The 20,905-nt window shown below is 37.8% G+C and overlaps 1 protein-coding gene across 1 annotated transcript in view; it reads left to right on the forward strand.

The window, feature by feature from the left end:
• Positions 1 to 20,905, forward strand: part of LOC135226644 (cell adhesion molecule Dscam2-like) — a 643,310-nt gene that overhangs the window by 246,224 nt on the left and 376,181 nt on the right. The window contains 2 exon segments of the mRNA XM_064266357.1: positions 4,186 to 4,342; positions 14,775 to 14,936. Coding sequence (XP_064122427.1) covers positions 4,186 to 4,342; positions 14,775 to 14,936 — 319 coding nt within the window.

Below are 20,905 nucleotides of genomic sequence, written 5' to 3' on the forward strand. Positions count from 1 at the left end.
TGTTATTACCCTTGTCTTTCTCTTAAATAATCTTTGTAATACCACTTGTCTTTTCGCATTAAATAATCTTTGTAATTCCACTTATCTTTTTCTTAAATAATCTTTGTTATCACCACTTGTCTTTCTCTTAAATAATCTTTGTTATACCACTTGTCTTTCTCTTAAATAATCTTTGTTATTACCCCTTGTCTTTCTCTTAAATAATCCTTTGTAATACCACTTGTCTTTCGCTTAAATAATCTTTGTAATACCACTTATCTTTCTCTTAAATAATCTTTGTTATTACCACTTGTCTTTCTCTTAAATAATCTTTGTAATACCACTTATCTTTCTTTTAAATAATCTTTGTTTTTACCACTTGTCTTTCTCTTAAATAATCTTTGTTATACAACTTATCTTTCTCTTAAATAATCTCTAATGTTTCCTGGCCATCTCTATACAGTAAAAAGCATCGGTATCTGTATGTTTTTCAGTGTGTAAGAGTCATTTTAATCTAGTTGTCGTCCATCCCAGGGCTAAACCCTCTCACCGTTTGGTCCCGTTGAGTGTCCAAAAATGAAGGGACCGTTACGTAACATCCCTCGGATAGGGACTTGCAGCTTCAACCCTCCTTTGCTTTCATTGTTTTAGACGCCAGGAATGCACTAGTATATTTATCATAACATCCTAGGTCATGTGTGCGACCCAGGCTGTATGGATAGGCTAAAGATAAACTTATAAATGACATAGTTTGACATTTCTGGTAAGATTCTATGGTTTAGTAAAGTTTGGCCTTGAGGTAATATGGAATTGATTAACATTTTCTTTCTATTGTTGATTATGGAGCTTTGCTTGCTTAGCTAATTATTTGATTTGTTTTATTATTGTCCTTGAAAATAAAGTCTGCATGCCTGGAGTGAATGAGGTCTTCTGTATGCCTTAATTTCAAGTGACAAATTTACGCTATTTATTTTGAAAAATTTTACCGTTAGACATCGACTAAACTCTGTTTTTTTTTATTTCTTTGTACAATGACAAAACAATTCAAACCCATCTCAAATACTTCCAGTCTTCCTGGCAACAAAATCCACACTTGATAAAAGTTGGTTTTTACGGCCTTACTAGTAATTCATGGCGGTTAAATTGTGTAGCCTGACATTTAGAGACGCTGTCAATTTGACGATCCAACATACGAGTATTACCTGCGATAATTATTCACGTGTGGTATTTATCACCTGTTTCGTGAACTTTACCGGCCTTTAATTATGAACAGCATCAACCCACGCTTTACGCTAACGTGGCATCACTGTTTCATGACGACACACTTTCTCGTGACGTCATAGTTTGATTGCCTTGTGGGACGTGGGGCTTACCAACAACGCCCGTCGCCGTCGTGAATTTTACAAGTCTGGTATTTCGGTGTGAAACTTTTGGTCAAGGAAAGGGGCTTGGGTCATTCGTAATGCATGTTTCGTTAACTGGGATTTGCATCTCTGCTCCTTTTTTTTTTCTTTTTTTTTTTTTGCATTATTTTAGAATCCGAAGATTGGGGCCACCTTGCATAATTAATTCAAACAATTTAAAAGCAGTGGACTGAAAAAGAAATACAGCAGTAGAAAATAAACTCTACAACTAAAATAGCAAAGAAATACCAATTAAGCAAAATAAACTGTGGAAAAAGTCTTGTCAGCCTGCTCAATTATATAAGTTGTCACTCAACATATATATATTTTCTATATATATATATATATATATAATTATATTATATATTATATATATTATTATATATAGATATAATATATATATATATATTTAAACAAAACGATCCCGTTTCAGAACTAACATCATTCCATAATTAGTCACAAATAAGACAAAAAACTCGGAGGCCTGAGTGCTATTTAACCTCGCAAACAAAACGATAACGACTTACCATAGTAGATTCACATCAACCGTGCATTTAATGTCTAGGCCATTCCTTTACGACGCTCCTGATTGGCTGTTGATTAGGCAGTCGGAGGGCTGGAAACTCTCAGTCTCTCTCGAGAATTCACATAGGCATCATGTATGTTCTTTCTCTCCCGAGGTATACGTCTTTCAAGAGAGGTGGAACATATATCCTCCTGCCTACGTGAACTCTCGAGAGAGACTGAGTTTCCAGCCCTGTGAGCGGCTTATCAGCAGCCAATCAGGAGCGTCGTAAGAGACTGGCCTAGACATCAAATGCACGGTTGATGTGAATCTACTATAGTATTAACTGAGTCATGTGTAATCTTACAGACTGGGGAGTTCGATGTGCTGAGGATGATCAGAACTCTGATGATTATTTCGAACACAGGGTAGTGATTTATGAAAATAAAACTAATAGCTTTTTTAAATGACAAAGCAGTAAAATTGCATGATCAGTGTATTAAATTGGCAAAGGCGTTAAATAGAATTATTACGCAAGACACTTGTCGTTATCGGAAATTCTGACATCTTTAAAAGCAGTAAATGTCGTTATATTTTCATTTATTCAGTCTTGACTGACAGTGTACGCAGGGGAGATTTTGGAGCAACGCTGCATAGGTGTGCATTTTGTATATGTTAGACTCTCTCTCTCTCTCTCTCTCTCTCTCTCTCTCTGTGATATGTAATATCTATAGTATTCACTCAGCCCACTTCCCCGACCTCCGCCCATCTCCCAGTGCCAGATATGATTCCCTATCTGTCTCTGAAGGGAGAGTTGAGTCTCTCTCTCTCTCTCTCTCTCTCTCTCTCTCTCTCTCAGGCAGGTGTAATATTTTACTCTCTTAAGCAAGGTTTGATCTTCCTACGCGAAAGCCAGATGTTACATCTAATCCTCTCTCTCTCTCTCTCTCTCTCTCTCTCTCTCTCTCTCTCTCTCTCTCTCTCTCTCTTTTGAAAATACTTGGAAACGTGCTGGCAAGAAAATTCATTACGTTTTCCCCCAACTGAACTGTTGCGAGGCGGGTTTCGGGCCAAATTGAGTTCTAGACTGGAGAAGAAGAATGACTTGGAACGAGCTCTCCCTCCACATACTCACGCCTTTGATATATAGGATGCCATTGGTGTTGCTAGCGATGTTTCGTGGTAGTTATCTGAAAGAGAGAAGGAGAGAGAGAGAGAGAGAGTATGAGAGAGAGAGGTGTACTAACGGGGAGGGGGTGAGGGGGAGGGCGGGGTAAGTAGTAAGGGGTTGACGTGAAGGATATGTTCGTGATTGGGGAGAGAGTAAGACCATTTCATAAAAGGGATGTTAATGCCATTGAATAGAGGGAAAGGAACGTGATAAAAGAACGACAGGTTCTTCAAAGAGAGAGAGGGAGAGAGAGAGAGAGAGAAGAGAGAGAGAGAGAGAGAGAGAGGGGGGGGAGGAGAAGGAACGTGTAAGCAAAGAGGTAATGAATGCGATCACAGGGATTACAGAAACTGATACAAATAACAAAAGTGTATTTGGGATTTGGAAGAGAGAGAGAGAGAGAGAGAGAAGAAAATGAACGTGTCAAAAGAAAGAGATAATGAATGTGATCACAGGAAGTTACAGAGAGGAATACGAATAAGAAAAGTGTATTTGTAATTTGAGGAGAGAGAGAGAGAGACAGAGACAGAGAGAATATGTTCGTGATTGTAAAAAAGAAAGGGAGCGTATCAAAAGAAAGAGGTAATGAATGTGATTACAGGAAGTTACATTTTGAGATACGAATAAGAAAAATGTATTTGGAGAGAGGGAGAGAGAGAGAGAGAAACTAAGTTATGCAGATTCTTAGATAAGCTTTTGCATGATATAATATTCAAAATAATAAAAAGTTAAGAATAAGCTGTTGCATGATATGATGTTCAAAATATTAAAAAGTGTAACTGGAATAATTAAGATACAAAAATGTTGAATGAATGAAGAATACCTAGAGTATTAAAAGGCTTTTGCATAATGAGAGAATGCTTGAATTATTTAGAAGTTGCTAGTGACAGCACTCTAAATACTGAAAGGTATTTGTATAACAGATTAATCATAATATTGAGTTCGTTGTATGATAAGAAAATACACATGACATTGTAAGAGTATTGTATATAATTAGATAATTATAATTAAAATTTTATGCTATTTTCATAGTAAGATAAGTAAACAACAATATTCCTAACTAAAAACGCCTCTTCACGAATTCCATTTCTAGACGTAATTTTATTTATTTATTTTATTTTTTACAGGTTCCAGGATTAAGAGAAGTGCTGGCAAACGGCTCCCTGTCTTTTCCTCCTTTCGCTGCCGCTCGGTACCATCAACAGGTGCATGGTGGCACTTACATTTGCAGGGCAACGTCGCCTGCTGGCACCCTGTTGGCCCTGCCCACTCAAGTCAGAGCAGGTGAGTGTCGAGTGAGACCAAAGCATCCGGTAATACAGAGAGTGATTTTATTTAACAATGGCTTTATTTCTTTCATTAGTTTTTGGATGATATTTAGACTTTACAATTTAATTGAGAGTCCGAGCAGGTGAGTGCCAGTGTCCTATTCATTCGGTAATACGATAAGTGTTTTTATTTTACCAGTGTTATATATTTCTTTCATCTGGTTTTAAATGATTTTGGGGCATTTATGTTTTAGTTGAGCTTCTCATGTGTCTGGATGATGGTTTCGTAGGAAGGAGCTGTTCTGAAGTTATTGGGTTTGTATAACAGCTTTTTCTATTAATTACACATTCAATTAAAAATTTGCTAATGATACAACTTCTAGATAACGAAAGGTTTTGAATTCCGTAACGCTTAATCCATTCTGTATTGTTATTTATGATTTTAGATGCTCAAGATATATCTTTATTTCCCTTATCACAAGAACAAGTTAAGTCAGAAACTCCTTCAAACGACATTCTTTTTTGTAGTCTTGTCATTGTTCAGACTGAGTTTCATAACAGGTTAAAAACCCTCAAAGTTTGAAGATTTTGTGACGCTCAAGTTGAATCAATAAACCTTTTATATTCTGGTCGTGGTCCATGTGGTAGGTTAGTGTACTAATAATACTCTCTTCCATCTTCCGCGAGTCATTTAATGCCTATACCAGTATTGAATTTGCCATGTGAGAGTGATAATCCCAAAATTAAACTATACGTATGTTTACGAGAGTTAATTTGTATAACTTAAATTATGGTCACCTATTCAAGCAGTTACCTAGCTCAGTGTTGCTGTATTCCAGTGATCGAGAGACCACCAACTCTTGAAGCACTTAACAACCAAAAACTTGAAGCGATTGAAAGAAAGCCTTGATCACGCGCTCATCGTCGGATTTTCATCCGATGATGAATCCCTCTTCACTCCAGACAGCGAGCTTAGAATGGTGTCTTTTGAGTCACCCCTTTGATATCCTTCGCAAAGAAAACGGATTTTTTTTCTCTCTCTTTCTCTTTGAACGAAAGCTGTCTGAAATCACGTGCCATGGCTTCTTGTATAGAAGGCGTGAGACAAGAGAGAAGCATTTGGGGGTGGTGGGAGGAGGAGAGGCGGGTTGGAGAGTGACATCGAGGGATGGGGGAGGGCTATCCTTTCAGTTTAAGGGTGGATGGGTATAAAGATGTGTTTTTCTTTTGTTTCGGGATCATTGCTGGGTGCATATCAAGACGGGTCCTTCTGGTGCCTTGTGCTGCCAAAGCGTGGCATACTTTTTTTTCAGGTTTTGCCATAAGTTCTCCCTCACGACATATTTGTTTATTTTTCTAATATTTATCATTGCTTCTGATTCATATAGCAGGAGAATTTTATAAAATCTCTCTCTCTCTCTCTCTCTCTCTCTCTCTCTCTCATTAAGGTTTTAATCCTTTTCTCTGCAACTCGGTCACACATGAACTGGAGTTTTATAAATCCCCGCCGTCCCCACCCCATCCCATCCTCTCTCTCTCTCTCTCTCTCTCTCTCTCTCTCTCTCTCTAACCAAAACTTGTAATCTACATAACACTTTCACACAAGTATTTTCTCACCCCTTTCTGGGAAAACAATCTTTCAGCATTTGTCAATAACCTTCCATATGCTCATTTTCAGGATAATCTTGTTCTAGTTCAAATGTGGACCGATAGATGGCGTTGCTTCCACGGTGAGACTGCCAAGACCCTTGAAAGTAAAGCCCTTTGTTATTATTCTGTATATATGGCGGTCTTAGCCATAAACATTGGAAATGTTTCGGACAGTTTTTTTTTTGTGTGTGTGTATGTGTTCGGTGGGTGTGTTTGCGTTAGCTAAGGCCGTTGAAATTTGAAACTTAAATAGTGAGTTGAGCGGCAATTATTTGATGCCAGTTTTTCTCGTATTTAGAAAGTACTCACAGATGTACGTCTTTGTACCCATTTATTTATATCTATACACTATATATATACATATATATATATATATATATATATATATATATATATGTGTGTGTGTGTGTGTGTGTGTGTGTGTGTGTGTGTGTGTGTATAAATCAAGGTTGTATAATATTGTCTTGAAAAATGTGGGTTCGCTTACCTTGGCATAATCCCATATCTTATATATATATTAATACAAGACATAATATATTATATATATATTATATTATATATATATATAGATATATATAGATGTTCAAGCGAAAATGGTATTCTGTTGACCTAATGTGATATACTTCGGTCCTATTTAACCTAGTAATTATTTCACAGATAATCATTTTAGTTTATAATTCATATTAATAAAATTAATACATTACTTTTTACTAAAGGCGGTTAACCACGGTATCGGGATCCCAGTTTGTTTTTGTAATTATAAATAGTTATTTATATAAACCTTTTCTAAATCCATTTATACGAGGAAGCCATAAAAATGGCAGATAAACAATTGAAAAAGCGTTACAACTATTTCATGGGACTGTGGAAACAAGCGAAAGGTTTGTTTTGCTCGTTTGTTGTTTGTTTGCATAAGAACGTTTCCCTTATACATATATTTCTGAGCCGAATTTCCCAAAGAATTTATGTTGTATGCAATCAAAAGAAAATTTTAGTTTCGTTCGTTCTTGCAGATTTGTAAACAAATTGTTTGTTGTTGTAAATTTTGTTTTGCATTTCGTAGCCTTTATTTACGACTGGTGAGGTCGATTGATGGTTATGGCGGTCTGGGTGCCCCGTTCGTCTGTCAGTGTGTGTGTGTTTTTTTTTTTTTTTTTTTCCTCCGAGTTCGATATAGGGCCCGGAGGAATTCTACGATAAATTCTTTGACTAAGTGACTCAATTTCTTATCCGCTACGAGAGAGAGAGAGAGAGAGAGAGAGAGAGAGAGAGAGAATCTTGTAGCAGAGTGACAAATTTTCGTATTAGCTACAGGCAACGAGAGAGAGTGAGAGAGGTTTCTGGCCGAATTGCTCTTTTACATATTCGCTATGAGAGAGAGAGAGAGAGAATCTTGTAGCAGAGCGACAAATTTTCGTATTCGCTACAGGCGACGGGAGAGAGAGAGAGAGAGAGGTTTCTGGCTGAATTGATCTTTTGAATATTCCCTGAGAGAGAGAGAGAGAGAGAGAATCTTGTAGCAGAGGGGCTCATTTTCGTATTAACTACAGGTAAAAGGAGAAAGACCGAGTGACAGTTTCTGGCTGAATTGCTCTTTTAAATATTCGCTGAGAGAGAGAGAGAGAGAGAGAGAGAGAGAGAGAGAGAGAATCTGGTTGAATTACTCTTCGTATGCGCAGTGAGAGAGAGAGAGAGAGAGAGAGGATGTTCGTGTTCATCCATTCTTTCCCATTCGTAAGTTTTTTTGAGAGAGACCTTGAAACCCTTAGGCTCAAAATGCTATTTTGAATTCCCGATCGATACGGTGAATTTCTGAGTATATATATTTTGTATTTAAGCCGAAGAAACAAAAAAAAAAATATGTAGCCCATGCATGAATGAAAGAGAAAATTGAAAAAATTGTATCCAATCTAAAGTTTTTTATATTTCAATTTTTATGTTAATTTTAACCTTGACCACTATCTCACAGGCAAGGCAGGTTGACGGGGATGAGACGAGTGCGACCGGCAGTGGGTCACATTGTGGCCTGGGTCGCACTAGGTTGTATCCCTACCGGTATCTTCTCCCAAATAACCGACGGGTTTGCAAGATATCGAGGAGCGCGCCAATAGTTGTGTGACCTTTTGCAGGATATTTCCAAATCCTTTATTCAGTCAGGTGTACACTTCAATATTTGAAATGTCTCGGATTTCAGTTGCTTTGTTAATCGAGGTGTGCGAGGTCAAAGAATTTATTTTCTTCGATTTTTACCTTTTTTTCATTTTTGTATAGGTAATGCTGACGTTTTCTTCGTCGATCGCATAGTAGTAAATTTTTTTAAATATTTCTTTTAAAAATGAAAACTTGTGACCAGTGTCGTCTTCATAAACGGAATAGGCTCAAAGACATTATTAAAACCTTACTGGAATAATTGCTCTAAAGTCTCCTCCATACGCGGGTACGAGGGCACATGAATCGGTTCGCTGCGCGTATCATTCCCAGGGGTTTTAGTGGTTCGTTGTGCGGTTTATTTTGAACGAGACTCCACCGGAACCTCGACTAATCATTGAGCCTTTCTCGCTCCACCGATTCGGTTGAATGTTGCCTGAGCTCACCCCGACTGGAGAGAGATTCATTTTCCCCCGGCGGGCTTTGAGAGCTCGTTTTCTGTTCCGAATCAACAGGTTCGTTTTCTGTGTCGAACTATCAAGTTTCGTTTTCGATTTCGAATCAAAGGGCGGCCACGACGACGACGACGAGGTCTGGGAGTTTGGTGGGAGGGAAAGTGTTCATTTCCTTTTCAACTCGCTGAGAGTTTGTCGAGCTTCGTTTGCCGTCTCGAACGGAGTGGAAACGCCTACATGATCGAGAGGCCGATTGTTGTTTCTCATACTGTGATTTCGAAGACGGAATCCGAGAAATTGGTTTCTTGCTCGGGATTTGCTGAAGAAAACGTTTGTTCTTCTCTCTCTCTCTCTCTCTCTCTCTCTCTCTCTCTTCTCTCTCTCTCTCCCTCCCTCCCTCTCTCTCTCTCTCTCTCTCTCTCTCTCTCTCTCTCAGGTTACATTTGCTATTAAAAGGTTCGTGAATATATCTGAATTTAAGACTACTCGGAATGCTCAGGTCCACTAGAACTCTCAATACTAGCAACGTCACTAGCCCTTTATTTAATGCTCTCTCTCTCTCTCTCTCTCTCTCTCTCTCTCTCTCTCTCTCTCTCTCTCTCTCTCTCTCTCTCCGTAATTAAATGTGCTTGGAAGCTTCATGAGTTATACAGAGTTTTAGGAAAATGTTGAAAGTTTGGGATCATTAAGCAATGCAGCTAGTTGATAGCGTAGTTATAATGTTTCATGTAAATACCGCATAGTGCAGGAACTTTGTTGGCAAAAAAATTACCAGCTTTTTTTTAAAAGTTGTAAAAAGGTTTGACGGATGGTAATCCTACTCTTTCAGTAACAGAGCTAAGCGGCAAGCTATTTTGATTTGCTATAGAGGTGCATGTAGCTTATCACAAACTGAAAATCGATAGGGGATTTAAACAAGAATGGTTAATTATTTTTAAAAAATCAGCATAACACTTAGACTAGAAGCTAATGAATCTCTGGTTAGTGATTGGTTAAGAATGTTGGGATTAAGTCTGCTGTTAGTCTTTGGTTAGGAATCATATGAAAAGCTTTAATAGATGGTCTGTTCCGTGGAGAAGTCCCGAGTTTGATTCCCCGCTCTGCCAACGTGGAATCGGAGGAATTTATGTCTGGTGATTAGAAATTAATTCCTGGATATAATGTGGTTCGGATCCCACAATAAGCTGTAGTTCCCAGCCCCGTAAAAATATCTAATCCTTCGTGCCAGATCTAGGAGAGCTGTTAATCAGCTCAGTAGTCTGGTTAAACTAAGATATACTTGACTTTTTTAACGTGGAAAATTAAATGCAGGAAAAATATTGATTGAGTAGAAAGATTTTTGTGTACGATATTCAAAATTCTAAAAATTAATTTATTGATATTTTGTAAATAGCACAAGGATGTAGTAATATAAGGCTAGTTGCCTGGTTAAGAAAATCCTTGATGGATAGCAAGTAAAAGGGAGCAGTTGATGATAAGTCCGATATCAAGTACTGCATAAGCAATGAGTAGCAATACTACAATTTACTAAACGAAAATGACTGAGTGACGATAGAACTTGTATTAGAGCAAAAAAAATGGTCCTCAGTAAAAGAGCAGCGAATCTTAGGTCATACACAGGAAAACAGTTCAAGTATCTGGTGTGTAGGTTGTTTAAATTTGTAACTTCTCTACTGTCTGTAATTTTCCTAAGTATTAGGTACTGAAATTTATGCTTGATGTCTTCTTGATAGGTTTTAGGTCATTTGGTATTGGCGGTTTAGAATTTAAGCATTTTGGGTATACGAGTAACATTCAAGGTTTGAAGTTTTTAATGCATTTTGTATAGAGGTGAAGATTTAGAATTCATTTAATCATAGCAGTCTGGGTCTTAGGTCTTTGTAATCGTAGTACGTGCAGAGTTTGAATTTTAAAATCAAGCTTTTATACTAAAATAAAAAAAACGATAAAAGTTCAAGTTATGAAACGTACAGGTACAAGAAGGTATCTGGTCTTCGGGGAGATGCTACGATAAAACTTCAGGTCAGAGAAGGAAATTGGACAAAGTTGTGAGAGAGATATTCTGCGAAGATTTAAAGGCAGAGGAGGAATAGATATATGGGAACAATTTCGTGGATCAGGAGGAACAGGTATACGGAATCTAGTCGTATGAAAGATCGGCAGATGAGATTTCTAGGTTAAAAAAAAAACTAAGTGGGAAATGAAATAAAGTTATAAAAGGGGTATTTATTTGAAATTACACGTCAAAGTGGCGAAGGTCAAGGGCCCGTGTGTAAGATCGATGGATAGATCTTTGAATCCTCATAAGAGGAACTGGATTCTCAGTAATGATAAAGCGAGACAAAAACGAAATTTCCCGCTGATAGAAAGTTATTCGGACAAGATTCTGACATTTCGAAATCCCGAGATGAAATGGAGAATGAAAATTTGAATTAAGACTTATCTCATGCCGGCATTTCCATTCAGGAGACGTCCTGTTGCTCTTGCTCAAGATTCTCAATCCGGAATGGAATTGGTTCCCGAGATTTCCGCGTCACTTGATAGATCAGTCGACGAGGCTTCGAGGAGGAAGACCTCTTCGAGGAAGGAAGTTGGAAGTTGTTAAGAGGAGGCGAATGATGAAATTCGATTTTGCCGAAAGTAAAATCGGTTGAGGCGATTTCATATAATTGTTATAATTTTTTCTTATTATTATTCTCGAGTAGTTGGAGACCACTGATTCTCATTCTGGATGTTGATAGGACTCCAAAGTTTTTTTTCTTGAATGAGGGGCGAGAATTGGATCAGCTTCAAGTTGAAGAAGCTTGAACAAGTTGATAGGAAGAGACCAGAGGGAGCGACTGAAAGGTAAAAGGCTGAAAGGAAACGCAGCTGGGGCCGAAGGGAAGCTGCACAGAACCTTTAGTGCCTTCTACAGGGCGTTATGTAAGACAGGCTGTAGGGAGTCCACCCTTACGGGGAGGAGGAGTCTTTGACGAAAATTCAAAATGTCTGAGGTATCTTTAAATGACTTTCAACTCGAATTTGCAGGGAAATTCCATGCATAAGTTATAATGTTACCAAGTATACTAAAGTAAATTTTGAGTTAAGAGAAACATTTATAACGAGTTTTAGCAAGGAAATTTAAATTCACTGAAGGAATTGGACTAAATTTCAAGATATCAGAAGTCCTAGATGAGATTTAAGTGAACCAGTGTAAGTGGCTAGTGGGATTTTTGGTCTATCAAAGTTATTAGGGGATGCAAACCAGATATATCCACAGATATTTAAAAAATCACGGGAATTCGTCAAAGGGAGCGATAGTCGATACAACTTTAGTGGGATGATCCGTCGACTAAGTGTAACAGGTTCAGGAAACCTTTTGATTGACATTTGAGGGAGAGATTGATGATCTATTGAACAGCCTCAGCTCGAGTTGATCGACGTATCAAAGATTGACTATTGACTGAGATCTGGTGTGGGTGAATGATGTCTAAACTCATAAAAGGCTTGAATGTTGAGACCGAATAGTCGTAAGAGAAGAGTGATCATTTTTTCAAGTTCATGCGTGAGTTCTGCAACTTACTATTCATTACTTCATCTTTCAAGGATGACGATTTTATTGTGGTCAATGAATATACAATTTAAACCTCTAAGCTACCAGCAACAATAGTTATATTAGTTTTAATTTACGAACTCGGTTGCGTTGACTCTACAATATTTCTAAAGCAAAAGGATGATAATTCGCGTGTTTCATGCGGTGAATTTAATATTTTAGTGTGTATTATCTCCTGACATCATTGCATAGATAATAATCTACTCGAGCTGATGTTTTTTTCAATTATTTAGCCCTTGATGTTCACTTATACATAAAAATGATCGAGTTTCATGCAACAAATATACTGGCAAGCAAACTTCGAACTAGGTTAGAGATCTCCAGTAAACAAAGAATATCAGCTAAAGTTCGCCTTCTCATATACTCCGGTGAAGTTGAAGGAGGCCAAATGTACTACATTTTACATCAATTATACCTATTTATTTTTACTACTAATGGCATTTCCAGTATTTGGAAGCGAAAGTAAGGACTGGGATAGAACATTTCATTCACTTAGCAGATAAAGGTGATCAACTTTCCTATCACTCTTTCTTTTAATACTGAAAGTAGTATAACTGTGTGAAAAAGTCGTTACCATAACCTTTGAATCTTAGATGCAGTCATCTTGGCATTGCCAACAATCTTTTCACAAGTCGGGATTTGGAGCCCACTGTCAGGCCAAGACCTCATTCCGGTATCTTAACGAACAACCAATTCTCGTAACGTAATAGGATGATCTCTTTACGATCTCATTCTGGTAATTTCTCCCGTCGTTTTCTCGCTCACCGAGAAAGTCAGCACCAGTCTCTCGAAGCGGCCTGTCGTTATCACGTAGGCTAATAAACTTCGCCCGTCGTTATCTTATGAAGCCCCGTGAACTCATTCGAACATTATATCAAATGAAACGTAAACGCATGAATTCGAGTGAGTTGGAATTCGCTGTCGGCAGCCAATAGCCTAGAAGACGTGATTGCCCCCTTATCGAAATATATCTCCTCTCTCTTGCTGCTCTCTGCCATTCTCCTACATTGCTCTTCCTCCTCTCCTCCTCCTCCTCCTCCTCCTCCTCCTCCTTCATGGTATCCCTTCTCACCCCCTCCCCCAACCACCTTCTCCATTAACTCCCCCTCATCCTCCATTTAACACCCCTCTTCTTCATCCATCTCTTCCTCCTCTCCTTGTCCCTGTCCCCCTCCACCCTCCTCCTCCTCCTCCCCTCCTCCTCCTCCTCCTCCTCCTCCTCCTGCAACGCCCCTCGGATATCTCAGTTCAATCCATTAATCACCAGATGAGATTATCACCGGGATGCTTCTGCGTTAGCCCGAGCTAGCGCAAAGGATTGTGGAGGAATGCTTGATATTTGCGGGAAATAAATTTATCTGTGTGGGCGTTTTCTGTGCGTGGGATGGTGTTTGGGTGTGGGGGTCGGGGGTGTGGTTTGGCGAAGAATTATTAGTTTGAGGTGAGGGCGAGGTATTATTGTCAGTTGATTAGCGTTGGGGATGAATGAGGTGAAGGTTGGAAGTTATATATATTATATATCAAGTATAACAGGCCCATTAAAACACTCTGGTTTAAAGCTAAGGACTGTATTTCAGTGGACTAACTTCCACCCGTATCAAGCAGAATGTTTTAATGGGGCTTTTATACTTGAGACGTATCTTGTTTCAACAGAAGAATTTATTTACATATTACATGACCACGAAAACATCCAAAATGCATTGAAACTACAGAATTGTGATTGCAGAAAAGATCCACAGCTTTCATCGCTACGTTCACCTATGCAAAGTTTTCCTCTCTAATTCCTTTTGCACATCTCTCCGCCCTGCTTAGGTCATCCTCTCGTCCTCCTTCCAGACTCTTGCGAATTGTTCACTATTTTCACAATGCTAACATCCTGAATTCTTCCCACGTGACCAAATCCTCTCATAACATAATGATCCATCCTTTCATCTTCACTGACCTTGGTATAGTACCATCTACCATCTCACCCTTTCGTTTTTCGTATTCAACACATACTATGTAAATAGTTCATCGTTGTAGCTTCCACTTTTATATATTCCCATTCAACATCCACACTTCACTTCCATTGAGGAGAATTGGTTCTATAATCCTTTCATAGATTCCATCCTTAGCGTTCACGGCCATACCAAATGTCTTCCAATCGTTTGTACGTGTTGTTCATCCATCTGTGAATAGCTTCTTCTACCGTCCTACCGTCGTCAACATCTACTCACAAATACTTATACAATGTACCTCTTCCACTCTTTTTCCAACCATACAAAAATTCTTTACATTTTCTCCTAGTTATCTTCATTTATCCCTATAGCCTTACCCTGGCACAAATTTACTCTCAGATTTTTCTGCTTTGCAAAACTTTCAAACTTTCACAAGTCTGTGCAGTTTTCTTCACATTCTCCAGTCAGTACAGAATCGTTTTCAAGCATCAGCCATTCGAAGCTCGATACGCGATTATTGTTATTTATATTTTTTTTAGTTATCAGTTTGTATCTACAACTGTTGTCCTTTCTCTAGTTCTGAAAATTGAGTGGCTATAATAGAGAATAGTCTGTTTCAAATACTGTATAATGCATTTAAATTTACCTATTTTTGTCCTACAGTTGTGGTCGGCGAATATGAAGTTCAAGTCTACGATCAAGTGGTCATGTCTGGCAACACAGGGGTGCTGCGCTGCGCCATTCCCTCGTACGTGCGCGAGTACGTGACTGTGACGTCATGGCTTCACGACAATTCCTTCAACATTTATCCTTCGCTGCACGGCGGTAAGTACGGCAATTTCTGAATCACAGAGGACCTGCTGGGTCTGACATTTTGGTGTTTTTGTAAGGAGGAACTTATTTCATACCCTAGTGACTTATGCCGTGAGAAGGGTTGGTTGCTTCTTGATAGTTGGTTATGTTTGTTGCTTGGTATATTTGTCATTTTGTACGTCTTGCTTGTCTGCAGAATCTCGCAAAATGTTATTTGTGGATCCTAGAGTAAAGCTTGACCTATCAGTACGTAATTTGTTATTGGGAAAGATAGGAAAGAAGCTTTTGAGGGATAGGAACCTTATGGGGGTAGTTTCCTCCCTCGAAAACGCTCTTGATTCACAATGTATCTGTTTTAGATGGTTGTATGTGCTTTACATTGATGGCTATATTTTGAGCGAGTTCACGTGTATGCATGTGTGTGTGTGGTTTGCAACATACATAAACTTTTAGGTGATTATTTTGAAAGATATATATATATATATATATATATATATATATATACTATATATATATATATATATATATATAGTATATATATATCTTTCAAAATAAGCACCTAAAAGTTTATGTAGGTTGCAGTCCGCATAGGAAAAGAAAAGCTGAAATTCCTTTTAGCCCAACAGTTTCGGCCTCCACTGGCCCTTATCGAGAGCTGTATATATATATATATATATATATATATATATATATATATATATTATATATATATATATATATATATATATATATATATATAAGGACTTGTATAAGGAGTACAGTCTCCTTGCATGTTTAAAATCTGGTATTTGTTTCCCGCACTGAGCACTGATTCTAAGAAAGAAAATCCCATCAGAATCATTCGTTGTATAACTCGGTGTGTGCAAGAATCTTTTATAGACGCCCCAATGAATACGGCATCTCCGGAAATAGGAACTGCTGGAACGAGTGATTACTTTGTGTAGATATTCATCGGTTAGTGTATTTTAATGGCTGTCACTGTAATCCTGATAAAAACATAAGGCCGTACATGCATGAGATTTAAAAAGAGACATGGACACTTTCATTTCTTAGCGAGAAGCTTAAATTGTTAAATAAAACCCATCCACTACTCTGTTCTGTTCGTTGGTTACGAGTTAAAAGAAAAAAAACTTCATCCTACAACTTGTAAAAATAAGAAAAAGCGAATAAAGTAGAGGGGAAATAGCAGGACACACTCGTAGTACGTTCTTCACAGAGAACACTCATAAAGTTTCGGAAAGTTGAGATGTTTATGTCATCCAAAAATGAACATCCTTTTTTTTTTTTTTTTTTTTTTTTTTTTTAGTCCACAACCTTGCTCTCCCTATTCCGTGGGTGTATACAGATGTGAATTCATCGCCTCTCTCTTTTATTTGTAGTTTTATTTTCTTTTCCGACGCCGAATTCATGCTCCATTTTTCTCATAGTACACGATAAAAAGGATTTTCATTTCCTCGTGTCAAAGGATATTGGTGCCCTTAATGTCCTGTGGCATTTCGGGAGGACTTTTGGAGAGAGAGAGAGAGAGAGAGAGAGAGAGAGAGAGAGAACTGATCAATATGTTACTTTTACAAGTAAGAGAAGGAACAAGGAACGACGTGGATCTCTCTCTCTCTCTCTCTCTCTCTCTCTCTCTCTCTCAAGTGCGTCTAAAATCTCATGTTCAGCCTGCGGGTAAAAGAGCAGATCTGTCACCGCTTCAGAAAGTTTCACGGTAGTTTCTCTTCTTTACAAGGTTCGTGGAAGTATTAAGGTATTTTTTACCTTGTCTGAATCTTGCGTTAGATTGTGACTGCAACCATGCAAGTTTACACATCCACATTTTATGTGTATATGCGTGTGTATGTATACAAGTATCCATGTTCTTTTAATGTCATAATTACCTGCACGCTTCTTGGATTCGTTTGCCATTACAAAGCCTAAGATGCAAATGGATAACAAACGAAGAAAATTTGAAGCCTTGACAGGATTCTAATCCATTGACTTGACCGATAAGTATACAAGAAGTATATCAGACTTTTCCCACTCATACATTTTATTGAAAAAACGCTTAAACACCATGAAGTGGTTAATCGTTAACCTCGTTCTGACATATCGGGTGCTAGTTCGAGTCATGCCTCAGGCGTCAGAGTTTCTGCATGTCTTTCTTCTAGATCTTCGGCTTTTTAGTGACGGATGTATATCCAAAGAGTGAAGAAATTGAGAAATTAAGAGGTCACTTGTTGTGATGAGTACATTGTTGTGATCAGAATATATATAATATATTATAATTATATATATATATATATAATAATTATATATATACTATATATATATATATTTATATATATATATATTATATATATATATATATATTATATATAATATAATACATATATATATACTATATGTTATATTAAATATATATTATATATAATATATAATATATATTATATAATATATATATTAGATATATAATTATAATTATATATATTAAGTTATACCAGTGACTTTTCATTGATATGAATGTTTTCTTGCTAGCCATAATGGCCCTATACTTTTCTACTTCTCACTTATTATATTATATATATATTATATATATATTATATATATATATATATGTGTGTGTGTGGTGTGTGTGTGTGTGTGTGTGTGTGTGTGTGTGTGTGTGTGTGTATAGATGTGTGTGTACTGATTCATGTTTGTAAAGACATAAACATGTAGCTTTCAAAATGTGAAGTCAGTGCACGAATTATTTCGCATACTTGCATGTCCGTTCAGGAATTTTAAGACGAAGCCAATTCATTGTATTACTCTCCTATTTGGTTCACCGCCCTCTGATTTTAGAGATTAAACGGATCCGGTAATCCGTTTTATTCCCGAATTTGGAGGGGCCTCTGAACGGGTGGGTGCCTTTGAGAAGTTTGGAACTCTGTGGGCGTGTGATATTGAGGTGCAGGTACCACCTCTAGAACCCTGGGTTTGATTTCTAGAGGTAATCTATTATGGGATTTTATCTTGCCATATGCATTGGTTTGAAATTATTGAGAGGTCGGATTTTGGAAGGATATTTTAACTTTCATTTATGTGCCCATGATGGTTATAGAGAAAGTGCGTTGTGAAGATGAGTTCCGAACTTGACGAAGGGTTTATCAACGTTAGTCTAGTGGTCTGAGCTTTCTGGTATTATGATTGGCGCTGCTATAGGGGAGCTTGTTCGAAGCGGATTCGTTAGACCTAAATAGGGTTGAGATGGCCTTGTAGATGTCATATTTGGATTATATGAGCTTGACCAAGAAGCTCAGGAACTCCAAATGAAATACAGATACTCTGGCTACAGGGAGCTCTTGAGATTTGGATTTTAGATTTGTGTATCCCTACGCAAATCTGAGAGTTTGGGATTGTTGTCAGTGACAAGTATTTAGGCATTGGAATTTTTATCATTATTAGCTAACCCGGAACTGTGTAAAAGCAGAATAGAACACCACAAGCCAATAATTCCAAAAGGAGAACCATCTCGGTATGAAAAACAAGAAGTGAGAATGAACTAAAGAAGGCACTTTTTTTTCCTCACGGCAATCGTTGATTTCTTTCATAATGGATGATTGCAGAAATTGTTATATGATACTTACTGCGCTGTTAAGAGAAACAATAAGCATCGCTTACAAGTCTTAATTGTTATAAACGTATTACAAAACACGTGGGAGTAGAATCGAGTACGGAGTAAACTGTTTCTGAAAAAAGCCTTTGGCGTGAAAGGCATTGAAATTTGGGCCGGTCCAGCCAAATGCATGTCAGCGAAGTTCAGAAGTAAGGAGCGGAAGATAACGGAACGGCCATTTGAGAAAATAAGCTCTCTCTCTCTCTCTCTCTCTCTCTCTCTCTCTCTCTCTCATATCGGATCAGCAAAGTTAGGGAACTTAGTATGGTCCGGTCAGTAATGGACAAGTAGCTGACAGGGAAAACCAGATACCATCGTGACATAAGCTTCAGAGATTACCTAAGGTACAGTGAACCATCGTGCTAGGTCCGTGGATTACACCAGACCCGCCGCATACTAGTTCACCCAGCTTTAAACGGTTATGAAGGTCTGCTGGGATCAAGAAAAGGGTGTGGGGCTAGCATCCCCACCCCTCAGGAACCGCTGAGAAACAGAATGTCATATATATATTATATATATATATATATATATATATATATATATATATATATATATATATATATATAGTAAGCATGTTGACGATCGCCCTACAGAAGAGTAATACAAACCTGCAAAAGACGGGAATAATATAGAGCTCATGTTACCTCTCAGGAAACCTACATCGCTAATTCCAAGTAAGGGTCAAGAAATCAAATATTATGAGAAGATATTTGTAGAAGGGGGAAAACCGGTAGTGCATTAGGGAAGTGATATTTTCGAGTGCCAAAACAAATAAATTTTGGGAGGCAGAGGGAGAGAGAGAGAGAGAGAGGAGGGGGAGGAGGAGGAGGAGGGGCTCACCTTTTTTGTTGTCGGGTGATGTAGAAAAAAGTGTAGCCCAGCATATTATTGAGAGAGAGAGAGAGAGAGAGAGAGAGAGTCGCTTGTCTAACATATCGTTTGTGCGAGAGAGGTTCCTTTCCTTTTGACTCATTTTATAGATTATATTAATATGTTTAGTGTTATGAGAGTTAGCGGAAGCAATATCATTAGTTATCAATAGTAAAGCATTATGAGAGAGAGAGTGTGAGAGAGGGGGGCGAGGGGTCCCCCTTATGTTATGGGGTATGTAGAAAATAGTGTAGCCCATCATAGCAGAGAGAGAGAGAGAGAGAGAGAGAGAGAGTCTCCTCTTCACTCTATATAGATATCAACCTAGAATGAAGTGCATGACGTTGAAATAGGCTAAGAAGCACTCTTAGGGGGTGGGGGTCCCAGTGCACTCTTTGGGGTAAGGGGTGCCGCGTTGGTCAGACTTGGGATGGGAAGGGGTTGTTACCCAGGCATAGGGGGCGGGGGGGCAGCAGAATCAGGCGAAGGAGGCCTTGTTCCACACAGCAATTACACGCCGTGATTTATGTTATTTACCACCAGGCCAAAGATCCTATTATATTACGCCGTCTCGTTTCCCCCCGGGTTTATTCCTCCCCCGCCCCCCTCCTCCTCCTTCCCCCTCCTCCTCCTCCTCCTCCTCGACGTTCGGCTATTCTTTTTTCCCCCTTTGACCTCTATGACGTTTATTTCCTGGGCCTTTTCCATTTATCATTTTTGTTATGACAGCACCATTACTTTTTTCTTGTTTATTTCCTAGGTTATATTTCTGTGTATTATGTATTGGAGGACTTCAGCTTGTTGCAGTTTATTCTTATTATTATTATTATTATTCATTCATTCTTAAGAACTTATTTCTTCACATAAACTTGTGTGGAATATTTCCTACTCCAAAGTGGTTTATAATATATCATACTGCATTTTCCTATTCGCGTCTCATCACAGTAATGTTTGAAGCTGAATACAGGATTAGGGCCCACCCAAAAGTTTTATCATTCTTGTCAAAACAACATTTTTCTGCTTGCTTCTTCATTTTCGTTTTCCTGTACGTTCATTATCATTTTTCTCTGTTTGTGCGTACTTAAATATCAAATAATAATAATAGTAGTGCATCATTCTTGCTAATTTATACTGGTGTTACTTGAGATACATTTTCAAGCAAAATATATTTCATAGATCTCTAGATTCTGGTATTGATATATATATATATACTATATATATATATATATATATATATATATATATATATATATATATATATATATAATATGCGTGTTTCTGTATCTTGTGCCTGTTTGTAGAATATATATATATATATATATATATATATATATATATATATATATATATTTTATATACATATACATATATATATCCTTTACACATTTTTAAATATTTAAATATGGTAGTTTGTATTACCGAAAACTACCAGGTACGAGGAACTAATTTTTATAGTTATATGGGGACGAGT

The sequence above is a fragment of the Macrobrachium nipponense genome, chromosome 15 (genome assembly GCF_015104395.2).
Source record: "Macrobrachium nipponense isolate FS-2020 chromosome 15, ASM1510439v2, whole genome shotgun sequence".
NCBI classification, from domain to species: domain Eukaryota; kingdom Metazoa; phylum Arthropoda; class Malacostraca; order Decapoda; family Palaemonidae; genus Macrobrachium; species Macrobrachium nipponense.